Source organism: Natrix helvetica (assembly GCF_964273705.1).
Source record: "Natrix helvetica genome assembly, chromosome: 2".
NCBI lineage: Eukaryota > Metazoa > Chordata > Lepidosauria > Squamata > Natricidae > Natrix > Natrix helvetica.
In genome coordinates this window covers 210,772,191-210,786,686 of record NC_138552.1, presented here as the reverse complement: position 1 = coordinate 210,786,686, position 14,496 = coordinate 210,772,191, and the positions used below count along the sequence as shown (strand labels likewise).

General features: G+C 41.1%; 1 protein-coding gene across 1 annotated transcript in view; it reads right to left on the bottom strand.

Moving 5' to 3' along the window:
• The window catches only part of TULP4 (TUB like protein 4), a 100,273-nt gene that overhangs the window by 7,013 nt on the left and 78,764 nt on the right, over positions 1–14,496 (bottom strand). Inside the window, exons 6-13 of the mRNA XM_081940214.1 lie at positions 8,868–9,002; positions 7,922–8,088; positions 6,745–6,969; positions 5,560–5,794; positions 4,836–4,980; positions 2,808–2,952; positions 1,951–2,044; positions 1,218–1,361 (exon numbers count right to left, since the gene is read on the bottom strand). Of these exons, the coding sequence (XP_081796340.1) occupies positions 1,218–1,361; positions 1,951–2,044; positions 2,808–2,952; positions 4,836–4,980; positions 5,560–5,794; positions 6,745–6,969; positions 7,922–8,088; positions 8,868–9,002 (1,290 nt within the window). The remainder of the gene's footprint in view (positions 1–1,217; positions 1,362–1,950; positions 2,045–2,807; positions 2,953–4,835; positions 4,981–5,559; positions 5,795–6,744; positions 6,970–7,921; positions 8,089–8,867; positions 9,003–14,496) is intronic.

Here is a 14,496-nt window from a genome sequence, read left to right as displayed (position 1 = left end):
CGCCCACATAATACATAGATTAGTTATTATTTATGCTTTCTTGTTTACATGTATAGACTGCCAAACTTTCTTTGTCCCCTTGTGCTAGTTCTTAATGTTGCTATTCAGAACATTATAAAAACTAGAAGCTCCATGAGACTTATTTAGCATATTTCCAGTTTTATTCCTTATAGGATCTTGGGAAGACAAACTAGAAAGAACTGACAAAGTCTTGGACACTGCCAAGAATTCAAGTTCTGTCAAATTCCATAATTGATAGATGCCTTGTACAACATCATCCAGCTCTTGAGGCTCTTCCATCTCCCAGCCTTCATCAGATCTCTCAGCTCAATAAGCAATATAAAGCAGGAGGTTGATAGAGGGAGGAATTCAGTGGTGGGTTCCTGCCGGATCGCACCGGATCGCGCGCGCTCCCTTTCAGCGCTCCACCTGGCTCGCGCGCTCCCTTTCAGCGCTACACCTGGCTCGCGCGCTCCCTTCCGGCGCTAAAACCGGAAGTACAGTCTTGCCCCGCCCCTGGCGAAGCAACGACGCCTGCCTGCGCTCCACCAGCTCGGCTGGGAACGGAGATGTTTCCTCAGCGGAGCGGAGCGCCTGAAAGTCTTTTCAGGCGCTCCGCTCCGCTGAGGAAACATCTCCGACGCCTGCCTGCGCTCCACCAGCTCGGCTGGGAACGGAGATGTTTCCTCAGCGGAGCGGAGCGCCTGAAAGTCTTTTCAGGCGCTCCGCTCCGCTGAGGAAACATCTCCGTTCCCAGCCGAGCTGGTGGAGTGCAGGCAGGCGTCGTTGCTTCGCCAGGGGCGGGGCAAGACTGTACTTCCGGTTTTAGCGCCGGAAGGGAGCGCGCGAGCCAGGTGTAGCGCTGAAAGGGAGCGCGCGAGCCAGGTGGAGCGCTGAAAGGGAGCGCGCGCGATCCGGTGCGATCCAGCAGGAACCCACCACTGGAGGAATTATCTGCACTGGTTGAGATTCAGTAAAGGCTTCTTAGGATCTGTTAAGTCCCTGATGGAAGCACTAAAATAGATCATCAATTTTGGAGTCCATGGCCTTGTTGCAAACTCCAAAGCAAGGAGTATGCTCACAATGTCTCTTTATGATTGTCCTTATACATGCTTTAAATCGGGTTAAGATAATCGTGTATCCCGGGCTCCCTATTTCCAGCAGAACCACAGTTTGAGAACTCTGTAAAGGAACTAAGTATTCAAGTTAAATCTCACCTGGCAAATCATCTTCATCTTCACTAAAAACATTGGGATTGAAAACAGGTAGGTTGATATAATCAGTGGAAATCTTCCGCACTTCTGGGAGATAAATGGTCATTTGCCTTGGCTGAAGATGCAACAAGCTGGTTTTATAAATAACTGCAGAAAGGATGACCAAAGAGGGAGGAAACAGAAACCCAAAATGCAAAGTTGAAAACAAAAATTGAACCCTTTAGGCCATACAGAGACTTAATGAATTAACAATTGTTGCACTTCTGATTTGGGTGATGTGGACCTGTGAATAATTCAACAGGAACTGAAGTGTTACCCAGAAGCCTCTAGAGATTTTGAAGAAGCATTTCAGATCATTTACAAGACTAGCCATCTCCCCAAATAACTACAGTGAAAATCTATTCATAGTAACTTCATCACCTAACGTATGATTATCAGAATGATCCCTTCCTGCCGAGATATAGCAACTGGCATCAAACCACAGACAAGACAGAACTTGACAAATCCCTTGTCAGACCTGCAAGCCTGACAAAGTAAATCTGGACAGCATCATTATCAATTTTTAATGCAACCAGACATTTCTTTTCTAAAATGTTTTTGTTGTCTGTTCCATTAGTTACACGTTTACTATTTCTAAACAAAAAAATGTGTGTGTTTTTCCTAAAAAGAAACTGCTGTATGCATATCTGGTTAGGAAGAAACTGAAATGAAGGTAAAGTTCAAGAGTAAATTTTACCTGCACCAAGATTGGTTGGTAGGAACGCAGCCAAGCCTACTATTTTAAATTTGGTTCCCCAGATATTCGATGTGACCTGAGCAAGATAACTGTGCTGCAATGAAAAGACATAAGAAAAAGAAGCTCATTAAAAATAAATAATTTTAGAGCCTTTATAAACATTATTTTAATCAGGATCCAATCTGAATCAGTCACTAGAATCAGAGATTTATTCTTCCAAGTTTTGGACTCCTAGTGGTGCCTATCTTCAGGGAACTTCTCTCTCTCCAAAATGTGTGCACTGGGCTGTACGTATGCATAGTACTTACGTGGTGCTTGGTTGTATGTTTGGCCTTTCAGTTGTTAATTGTTTTAATTCTTTCAATCAGCTCTATAAATTGATTGGCATTATTATATCCAGAATGTATATGGGGCCACTGAGGAACAGTGGCTTGTCTCAAGCCACCCTATGAAACTGAAGGTGAAGTCCTATTAAATCAGATATTGGATTAGAACCATTATCTAAATGGAAGTTTCAGCTGCTGTGACTTAGCTCAAAACAAGGAACATTTTTGTGGGATGCAGCATTCTTCATTGAAGATGATTGACTAATTTATCCTATTGAGCCAGTCTGAGCTGATTGATAGATACAATTTTGACTCCCAAGTCTAGGCCAGAGAAAGTGTGACTGGCCCAAAGTCATCCAACCAGCATCCATGTTTAAGAAAGGATAGAACTTCACTCTCCCCACTTCTAGTCCAGAATCTTAAGCATTCTTGAAGAACATTTTAATTTATCGGCCGCCCAACTCCAATGGACTTTTGGCTGATATAATGCTGGTAAATAGGCAAATACGTAGAGAGGTGGCTATGAGGTACCTGAATGATGTCTTCCAAAGGAAATTCTCTACGAGTTAAGCTAGGTGATCCTATGGAGGGCTTCCTTATTGGCAATCTGGGAGATCTTGATATCTCCTGAGCAGCCCGCGATAACTTTGGAGATTTGCGAGCTTCTATATTAATTCTGCAATAAAATTTCAAGTTACTTATGCACAAATCGATACACTACATCTCTTTACAACACAATAGTCAATACAATACAATACAATAGCAGAGTTGGAGGGAACCTTGGAGATCTTCTAGTCCAACCCCCTGCCTAGGCAGGAAACCCTATACCATTTCAGACAAATGGCTATCCAACATCTTCTTAAAGACTTCCAGTGAATGGGCATTCACAATGTCTGGAGGCTGGCTGTTCCACTGATTAATTGTTCTAACTGTCAGGAAGTTTCTCCTCAGTTCTAAGTTGCTTCTCTCCTTGATGGGTGGACATTACTCCTTATTCTACCCTCAGGTGCCTTGGATAATAGTTTGACTCCCTTTTCTTTGTGGCAACCCCTGAGATATTGGAACACTGCTATCATGTCTCCCCTAGTCCTTCTTTCTATTAAACTAGACATACCCAGTTCCTTCAACCATTCTTCATATGTTTTAGTCTCCAGTCTGTGGTCTATGATCCGCTAATATGATCAGCAAGGTACAGGTGGTCCTGGACTTACAACAGTTCACTTAATGACCATTCAATGTTACAACAGCACTGAAAAATGTCATCTATGACCATTATTCACACTTATGACCATTGTGGCATCCCCATGATCACGTTTTTTTTTTCTTTCCAGGATAACATTCAGGTTCAAATGCAGAATAGCTTTTTGCCTACAAATCAAACACGAGCATCAGCTTTAATATTCTGTGAAAACTATTCTCAGGTCAATAGGGATTAGGAAAGGTCTAGGGCCGTTTTCTGCAACAGGAACATTATGGCTGAAATACTGAATTTTCAAGAAGGATAATGCCCTAATTTGTCCTTTTCAAAATAACTGATCCGGAACCAGTCAAAGAACCACTCAGTTCAGCCCAATACACATCAACAAAACTATAAAGTTCAGTAAACTGAAAGGAGAAAATTCTTCACAGCAGAAAAATTATTCAGCTGCGGAATAGAAACTCTCTTTGCAATACTGATGAACCGGGCAATCAATTTGCCAAATTAAGAGCAAAGAAAGAAAAAGAAATGTGGTCTGGAAAAGAACAAAAAAACTTGGCAAGTACCTTGTCACATTTTACGTTTCATCAAACATCTGAAATTGCTCAACAGCAGAGAGAGAAAAATATTTGGTGTTCACATTGTGCACTAATTTGATGAATGTTTGATTACAAACCTGGGAATCATAGCTACTTTACTCTGGTCCTTAATCACAGAAAAGAATTATAAGGTTCTTATCAAGCACTTCTTAAATGGCCAGTTTCTTATGCCCCAGGAATATTACTTTTTATCAGGGGTGGGCTTAAAAAGTTCCAGCAACGGGTTCACTGCTGGGTGGGTGTGGCCATGGTGGGCGTGGCCAAATAGGCCTCCTGCACCATTGGGGGGGGGGGATGACATTTTTCACCCTCCTCAGGCTCTGGAGGCTTTCTCGAGCCTCCAGGAAGGCAAAAACTGCTTCCCTCAGCTCTGGAGACCCTCTGGGGGCCAGAAGCCGTTTCCAGACTTCCAGTAGGCCGCTTTTCGCCCTCCCTGAGCCTCCGCACAGGGCCTGTATTTACCTTGCATGATGAACAGACTGCATGGAGACTCCCGGTGGGGAGCGGCAGGGTAGGAGGAGTGGGGCGGGGTGGATGGAGCTAGCCAGGGGTGGCATTTGGTGGTTCACTGAACCGGGCAGAATCCTAGCTATAGGATCGTCCAAACCCATGCAAAATCCCAGCAGCTCACTCCCGCTTTTTATTCTAATTTCATGGGGCAACATCTTTGCATATGCATACACATAATAATACCTATACAGATGGATATATATGCATATGCATGTGAATAATACATTCATATACAGATGGGAGAAAGAATACCTGGGAAGTTTGGGTGATTTACTAGCACGGGTGATTTTGGGAGATTTTTTCCCAGCCCAATCATCACTCAGTTCAATATCACTGGAATCAGAGCAGTTGCAGCTGTCAATCATGGTGGAAATCAAGCTGTTTCCATAGACATCATCTATTATATAAAAGAGGAAAAAAGGAAGACAGAAGCATTCACAAATCAGATCCAATCATAGCTCAGTCATCTGTAGCTTATTCTATAAGTAGTAGCTGCTATATAACTGCAATATGGAATATTCTGAATTCAAACAAATAGTGTTCAGTTATCTGAATTGACAAGCATTTCTGCTATCTAATTGAATATTGAATCTATCTAATTGAAAAAAATGCTCTGAGCAGTTTAAATATTTCCTTGGCCTCTTGTCAGGTCAAATAATATTATGAGAGACCACAATTTAAAAGACAAATTGAACAGCTGATAAGAGAAATAAATAGCATGGCGATTCTTAAGGAGGCAAACTAGTTTTATGGATTATCAGAGGAAAAATATCTATATGTCATTCTAATAATTTTTTTCCATGAAAAAGTTTAAGGCTGATACTAGACAGCAGCAGATTGACAGTAGAACTTCTGGGCATCTTAAAATAAGCTATTTCTAATACAATACACGATATTTGTGTAAGAAATCCATGCACAACATGGCTCTCTCACAACTAGAACTGGATCTAAGAACAGCCAACTCAAAACTCTGTACCTGCTTTTCCATCTGTCTTAGGATCCATGATGACAAACTCAGGCCTGAGTTTACTAATTCGACGACCTTTCAATATAGGCACCAGACCACCCAAATATTCTAAATACAATGTATAGCAAGGACCTCCAACTTCTGGATCATCTTCTGTCCGCTTCATTGTACAGTGAAGCCTTTCATTGCCAGATGTTGGGTAACTAACAAAATCTCGCATGTTGTTAGGGTCTGGGATAGGAGGCTGGGTTAAATGTAGAATTAAAAAAAAAGTCATACCACTCATTCTCTCACCACCTTTCTATCATTCAAGAAGACCTGCTCAATGTCATTCTGGATTTTGCACATACTTCAAACTAATATGATTAAGCCTTTGACCTTATTCCATTATAATGAAAGTTTTGTTGTATGCAAAAGTGTAATAATCAACAGTGATGTTAGATAAACGGAGCTTTTTAAAGTAGTTCCTGTAAAAGCCAAGCACAAAGGTTTTATGATTCAGCTAGGAGATGAGCTACATTTATGGTTATGCAGGTTACAAAACTAAACATCGCTTTGATTTCTACTTATGAGACTTTGAATCTAGGCCAATGAATTCAATGGAAATTGCTCTCAAATAAAGGCAGGGAGAAGTGGCAATTTAACAGGAGGTCTTAGCCAGTGATATTATAATATCTCCGTAACAGGGAGGGCCACTTTCTGGTCTGTTTTTTGGGGTGGGGGTGTAGAACTGACGTCTTCATTCAAGCCATAAAATCATTTTTCCACTTGAATAGCAACAGGGAAAAAATAAGTCTGATCTAGGATATTGATTTTTAAAATCTCCTCCAACATGCAAATGAGGTTTAAAAAAATTAGATACCTCCTTACCCCAGGAATGCTTTGAAAGTCAAAATATGGGTGCTTGTGAAATCCATACAGGTTGTGGGTCACCCAACACTGTTGTCAAAAATTGCTGCCTTAATCTACAATGAGATTCTATACTTAATTTGTTAATGTCAGTCCCTTCTATAGTTTAAGCTAGACGTATCTTCCATTCTATACTATAGTTACATGCCATAGTATACTATACACACCCTAGCACTGATGATGTTACCTAGAATGAAACATCTGCAAGAAAACAACCAAGGTCAGAGAGCACCAAGGACCCCACATGCTAATTTTGACAGGTTTATCACCCGTCCATTTGTTTACCTTGATTGTTGGTGTAAAGGCAGTGGTTAGGTATGAACAAAGCCGAGGAGGCAGGGTTAATTTACTGATATCTTTGTCGTCCCTCAAAGAGCTGGCAATTGTTTGTTGGCACAGGAGCTGTAAGCTGGACACTCGGTGCTCTACACGAACAACATACAGGGCAGGCCCAGAAGCCATGAGCAGACGTGAGTCCCTATGACCCCAGCAAATTGAGATTATGGGGCGCTGTGTGGAAAAAAAAAATATTTTTAGACTTTTCTGTATCAATGAATCATATTTGAAGGATTTTTCAGTAGGATGTATTTTATTGTCCACATGCCTTTCCACATAACTCAGGCCTGAGAGGTACCGTATTTTTCAGAGTATAAGACGCACCTTTTTCCCTCAAAAAAGAGGGTGAAAACCTGGCTGTGTCTTATACACTGAATACAGTATTTTTGGCCTCCCAAAACCCCACCCCCTTCCCCAAAATAGCTGTGTATAGCCTTTAGGAGGCTTCCAGAGTGCTCCTGGGGAGAGCAGAAATGAACCAAAAATGGGCCTTTTTTTTTTTTTTGCTCAATTTTGCCTCCCCCAGCCCCCAGGAGCACTCTACAAGCCTCCTAAGGGCTATGCAGGCCCTTTTTATGACAAACAACGGGCCCATTTTTGCGAAAAACAGAATGTTTTTTGTTCATTTTTGGCCCTTCACGCCCCCCAGGAGCACACCACAAGCCTCCTAAAAGCTATTCATGCCCATTTTTTTTGTGAAAAATGGGCTGTTTTGGGGAGATCTGCAGAGTGCAAAAACTTTTTTTTTTTAATTTGCCTCTTCAAAATCTTGGTGCGTCTTATACTCCAGCGCGTCTTATACTCCGAAAGATACAGTATGTTCCAGTTTCTATCTTCCTAAGACTCTATTACTCTAGGACTCAATTACTATCTTCAATTGCTAGGATAGGATATTAGTCCACCACTGGAAGCCTTCTTATCATTTCAATCTTTTCTCCATTTTATTAACAATAGTTAACAATAGTTATTAACAATAGTTAAATAAGTCACAATGACTCTGCGTGATTCGCAATTCAGTGATTCGTATCTGGACTATCATGCTAGCAATTTTTCTATTTGAGAATATATATTGGGGGGGGGGCTTTTACCTTCTTCCTCAGGTCATGCTCTTCAGCATAACACTTACCTGTACAGGGGTCTCCAACGTGTAGATGTGTTCCCCATGAATATTGTAGAACTTGACGAGTGCACTTTTCAGAAAAGAAGCAGCGTTAAGTTCAGCCAGTTGGCTTAGTTTTTCCATGCCTGCTACGGCCAGCAAGTCTCCTTGCGTGCACCACTGAGCCACTACATCTAAAACCACAAAACAGCAGAAACTTAGCAAATAGATCCTCTCATAAGATCCTCTACATTTATCCTAGACTCATCTTCCCCACAGGAATGTTTAAGAAGGTTGCCACTAATTAAGAAATAAGCAAGACAGCGTATGAATGAACATTATAAAATTAACAGTAACAGTCCATCCTCCCTAATTATTCTTCCTGTCTTATCCTCCATGTTGAGGCAAGTCTTTCAACCACCATGGGACATTTTTGAAGGGTTTCACTTGACAGAAAGTCTGGATTTAGCCAGCATTCGATTCATAAGCCATAATTGCTAAACCACAGAAGTTGGGTTCCTGAATCATGCTAGGCCATCCCCACATTGTGACCTTATGTTTGCATGAAGAAAAAGGATCATGGAAAAGATATAAATTTGACTTCATCTTACTGACAATTAATTAAAACAATTAATGTTGAGTATTCTCCAACCACATATTTTCCCCTTCTAACACTTTAAAATTACCATTGTTAACAACTTTAGGTAGTGTGAGGAAAATAGAGTCAAAGTTTTTGAGAGGCTGAATAACTGAGCTGAGTCCAAGATATTCAGCCAACAGACTGTGGGGGTAACAAACAGCAACAAAACTAGCAACCCTTTTATTTGAAAAAGAATCCCTTTGTTAAGTTTTCCTTTTTGACAGGTAGGTGTCACTATCGCTAAGAGAAAATATGCACAATTGTTGTTCTTCATGAGAGAGAGGCTGTCAAAGCAATCAAAATTAAAGCAAACAAGGAATTTCTCTTGTGTACCTTTTAACCCTGAGCGGATGGTGGTAGGAGATAAGTCATCATAGTTGTTCATTAAGCTAATATCTCCTGATGTGAAGCTGACAGTGAGAAGCTGTTTGGTGTTCTGAACTAGGACTGGATATACCGCTGGACCATCTGCAAGGTAAAATTAGAAAAGAAAATAGATGTTTCCAGTTCGACAGGAAAGTCCCGATAGGTTGGCAGTTTGAATCCCCAGTACAGGTCTCCTGCGTGAGCAGGGGTTTGGATTAGATGACCTCCAAGGTCCCTTCTAACTCTGTTACTGTTTACTGTCTTAATACTGATCCCTCAATGAACCATTGAAATCCAAGTTTTCTCTTCCTCAACCCAAGTGCCTTCCCAATAAAGTAGACTACAATCTCCATTAATCTCGCCCCATGCTGCATCAGGATATTGCCATTATCACTAGGTTGGAGAAGACTGCCCCACTCCTCAGTTAGAGGCCTTGCTGCAAGCACTCTGAAGGGGCTCCTGTCTTTTGGTCTATCTATTAGTTGAGAAAGTTGCCACATTTTGTAAAAACTAGATTTATCTTATTTATTTATTTGCTTGTTTGATTACTTGATGGAAGACCTGTCTCCCCTTAAAAGTACATTTCACATCATGACCAGAGTCCCCTACACTCTGTAAATGGATCACATTGATCCAGGAAGTTATGAAGACTTCTACCCATGCGGTGTAGCTTCATAAGTCTGCTTGTAAACTTTTGACACCAGAAAACTTTCCAAAACACTACATTTTTCTCGCATAGCTTGGAAACAAACCAATAAGTGCCATGAAGTATTTGTCTCTATCCAGGCTGACACATAGAAAAAAGGAACTGACTTGGGCCAATGCAGAGGCATAGTATGGAGTGCCAATTATGCTAAGAGAAAAAAAAGTCTGGAGTGTTTGAACTATTCCCACCAGTATCCAAAGGTTGCCAACAAGAAGTTAGTGGACCAGATCTGGCTCTTGAAGCAACAATATTTATGATTCACATGTTTCCTAATATCCTGATGAACATGCGAAAAAAATCCTGTTGCATTTTAATTATGAGAGAAAGTAGCATATTCACACCATATTCTTTTATTCAAAGTTTCTTTCAATACTAATTCATCCACGTTCAGGAAATGAAAAAAATATATAGCGGAGGGGACCATTCATTTCTCAAGTACTCCGGATCTGAAACCTCTTAAAATTGAAATATTCATGTTTCATACTTGGGTAGCCCATAGTTTAAAACAGAACTTGGGTTCCGTCCATGAATAGGCAGAACAGGATGAATCCCGAGGACACAGAAACTACTAAAAAAACAATGTCATGTTTCCAAAAAGTTATTTCTTTGGGGTTCACATATGTACTTTGTATATTTTACACACACACACGCAGAGTATATTGTATATTTGTAGCACCATCTTCAACACTTATTATATAATTACATTAATTCTGGCTGCCACTGCATGAGAAAGCTGTTCTTCAAACATCACTCTAGATCAGGGGTGTCCAAACTTGGCAACTTTAAGACTTGTGGACTTCAACTCCCAGAATTCCCCAGCCAGCAGAGCTGGCTGGGGAATTCTGGGAGTTGAAGTCCACAAGTCTTTAAGTTGCCAAGTTTGGACACCCCTGCAGTGGTTGCCAACATGGGGCCCATGCCCCACAGAGGGGCAATTAGATTTTTAATGGGGACAATTTGAACCTTTTTAAACCAAGTTAACAGCCTTTTAGACCTCCTCCATGTGAGCAGAGTTCACTTTTTGAGCAAAGTAAGAATTATATGTCACAGGGGGTGCTTCAGGATTTTAAAGATGCTTAGGTGGAGCATGGCCAAAAAAAGGTTTGGAACCCCTGCTCTAGATGCATTCTGCTAAGTTGTGTAGAATTGAAAACCAGTATCATATAACTGATACTGTTTTATGGATCTAATTCAAGCAACTCCCTCCTACTCTTCTAGTGAGTCAAAACCAGATCAATGGAACACACAATGCTTCATAAGAATATGTCATATTAGCATAATCAATAGAAGTAGGCTTGAACCAAGTTCACCCACTGCTGACTGACTCAGCGTCATTGACACACCTGCCAGCTTTATTCTTCTACAGCAAGGCACATGGCACTGTAAAGCAATCTCAGAATGAACCTCCTGTCCTAATTTATTATAAACCAGAAGTTTTCCAATGAAAGGAAACAGCAAAGTTGGGAGCAGCAGCCTGTTTCCATAGATTCATCTGGCGATGTCATAAATAGTGGAGTTTGCATGCTCAAAATGAAAACCAAATCCTTGGGGGGGGGGTTCTCTTTTGCTTTCTCTCTTTGGTCTTGGGAGGGAAGTTGTTTTCTCTTACTTGATGAGATATGGGCAGAATAAGGCAACTTGACTTGAGAGCAGAGGTGAAATCTACTTACCTTCACTACCGGTTCGCAAATGTGAGTGCATGCGCCACCTCCGTGCATGCGCAGGACCTTCCGCACATGCTCAGAGCATCAAAAATGGATGTGATTATGACTGGGCAGGTGGGCGGGGCCTGCTACTGAGTGTGCCTGAAAGGCCAGTAGAACAGCGGGGGGGGGGATCTGCTGTGCCACATGAATTAGATTAGCGCTAATATAAATTGCGCATCACAGCTGATCGTCAGAAATACTGGTTCACCTGAACCAATCGCATTTTTTTACTGCTGGTTCGGGCGAACCGGTCCAAACCAGTAGCATTTCACCCCTGCTTGAGCGGTCCTTTCAGTTTGATGGTTCAGTTCAGGTGGAGTGGATCTGTCTTGATTGCCACTTTGTCCTTCTAGCAAGAATTCTGAACTCATAATGGAAGCCCCTGTTACTTACAGAAGTGAAACATTTGCTCCCCCTCCCCTCAAGAGAAGTGGGACACTATTTTGCCAAGACACTTCGGTAGACCTCTTCTAAAATGTGCATAGTTCTAATGGCCATCTTTTAAATTTGATGTCAATCAACTCCTTTTTCAATTCAGATCACCAGGATGCGACTGTGTTTATTATAGTGGTGAGAGAGACAGGGATCCAGGCTAAAATATAAGACCCTTCAAAATTCTGTGTACTGAAAGGCAATTACTTAACATAACCTCTCTACTGTAGCTTCTGTAGCTTGAGGGGACATAATATAAAGCAATCTGGGGATCTGAGATAATTCACTCAAGAAACTTTGATTTCAGAAAAGTCCCACAGATGTTGGAAGATCCTGTTTGGGGCACCTCTAAAACAAGTGTATAAGGAAGAGCAAGAAACTGTTTTAACTGAGGGATATGCTATTTTTCCTCAGATTAAGGACCATTAGATTTGAAAGTCAGAACATAAGCACAGCTAAGACCAACCAAGTAGTTGGGGCAGAATCTAACAATTATTTCCATCTATCTAATAATATCATTCTAAAGGTAAGGTAAAGGTTCCCCTCGCACATATGTGCTAGTCGTTCCTGACTCTAGAGGGTGGTGTTCATCTCCATTTCAAAGCCGAAGAGCCAGCGCTGCCCGAAGATATTCTCCATGGTCATGTAGCCAGCCTGACTAAATGCCGAAGGTGCACAGAATGCTGTTACCTTCCCAGCAAAGGTGGTTATGTTTTTCTACTTACATGCTTTCGAACTGCTAGGTTGGAAGAAGCTGGGACAAGTAATGGGAGCTCACTCCGTTATGAGGCGCTAGGGATTCTAACCACCAACTGCTGACCTTTCTGTTCAACAAGCTCAGCGTCTTAGCCCCTAAGCCACCACGTCCCTTAATAGCATATATAATTATATCATAAATAATGATATCATCCTATCACCACATTAAAAAATGACTACATTTTGCTATTCATTATTTTTTGCTAGGACTCTGAGACCACACCCATAGCTTTAGCAGGCTGCACATACTCCTACTTTAATTGTTCCACTGGATGAAAGTAAGTTGGAATAGCCTAAGGAAGGCTGGCAGCTAGAGATTATCTCTTTCTACTTCCCTTTTGATAAACAAGGAAATCTTGTAATTAATAGCAGTCAAGCGACAGATTAGTTTTTGAAACAAGTAAAGTACTTGCCCTTTTGGAATTCGTGCTTATTGTCTTGTGTTTTGGTTCTGAGAATAGAAAATCATGGAAGAACTGATAGCGTGAGTTAATCTAGCTGTTCAATGGCTTCAGACAAACAATTCCTTAGTTTTGTGCTTTTGACTGGAAAATGTGTCTAATTAAGCAAAGTATACACGCAATGTACAATGTGCAAATTCAATCCTCAGCAATGATGTGGAAGAAATGTAAAAATCTAGTTAATATACAACTTATGCTACTCCGTTTGTAGATGTCATAAACATTCAATGCAAAAATAAGGGTTTTTAAAAACATCCTTAGAATTATTTAGAAGAGGAATTAGATGCCAAAATATTGCTATATTCAAATATAATAAGATATCTTATGAACTAGAACTAAGAATTTCAAAAGAAAAATACAAAGAATAATTCACCAGGTGTTATTCCTCAATACCTGATATCCAGCAGCATATTGCCTTTGATCTCAGGGGAATCAAAGTAGTGTGATTCCAACTAGTAACTATTGATAGTCTTATCCTCCCCAAGTTTGTGTTATTCATCTTTAAACTCATTTAAATTGGTGGCAATGACCAGCAAACTCCATAGTTTATCAATGCATTTTTCATCGAATATTTTTGATTCATATAATATACTCAAAGAGCTCTACAGAATTTGGAAATCTTTTCAATTGTTATGAAGATGTGTTGACTCCTGAAAATAAAGCAGAGGTCTATAGAGTCCTTTTTAAATCAACTTTGCTGGTCTCTAATTAGAAGATGACTATGGATTCTAAATGAAGCTACAGTGCCAAAAAATATGGGTATTGTTGTGGCCCGGCAGCTACCAGCAGAGCTGGCATCAGACTCGGACAATGAGGAGGTTGGGGAAGAACTTGGGCTAGTTCTGGAGCTTGGGGAAGTCTCTGAAGGATGCTCAGCGTCAGACACAGAGAGGCCAGGGCCGTCTGGCATTTCCCAGCCAGAGAGGCAGCTGCCTTTGGAGTCAGAAAGGACTGAGGAGGAGGAACAGCTGGGACCTGTTCTAGATGTCCGTATGCGCAGAACAGATAGGAGAGGTGAACAATGGAGGACAATGAGCCAGCTTGGGAAGCAAAACAAACGTGGATGCTGACTGGCCCTTCCCCGGCTGGGGAATAAATAGGAGGAAAGGGGAGTGGTTTGGTTGTCACAGACAACTGTTCTCATTTTTGGAAAATTTGTGTCTTATGTGTTTTGTGCTACAAAGGTTGCCTTGCCAGAACTGAGGTTTGTCTGTTTGAACTGACTTAATTTTCACCCTCCCAGTTAGGAGCTGACAGCCTTGCATTTATCATAACAAGCTGATAAGTATTATTGTTTCAGTTAACTTCTTGCTGGACTCTTGCCTGGACTTTCTCTTGGTGAATGCAGTTAATTCCCAATGTATAAATAAAGATGGGTTTTCTTTGCAGGGAATCTGTTTCTTGCTTCTGTGAAGGCTGGGTCAGAACGGGTATGTACATGTGCAAAAGGCATAGGTGGGGAAACAGATAACCCAAAATTTGAGAAGATGCTATTAATTTATCAATCTTCCTGAACCTGGGATTTTCCTGGTGGA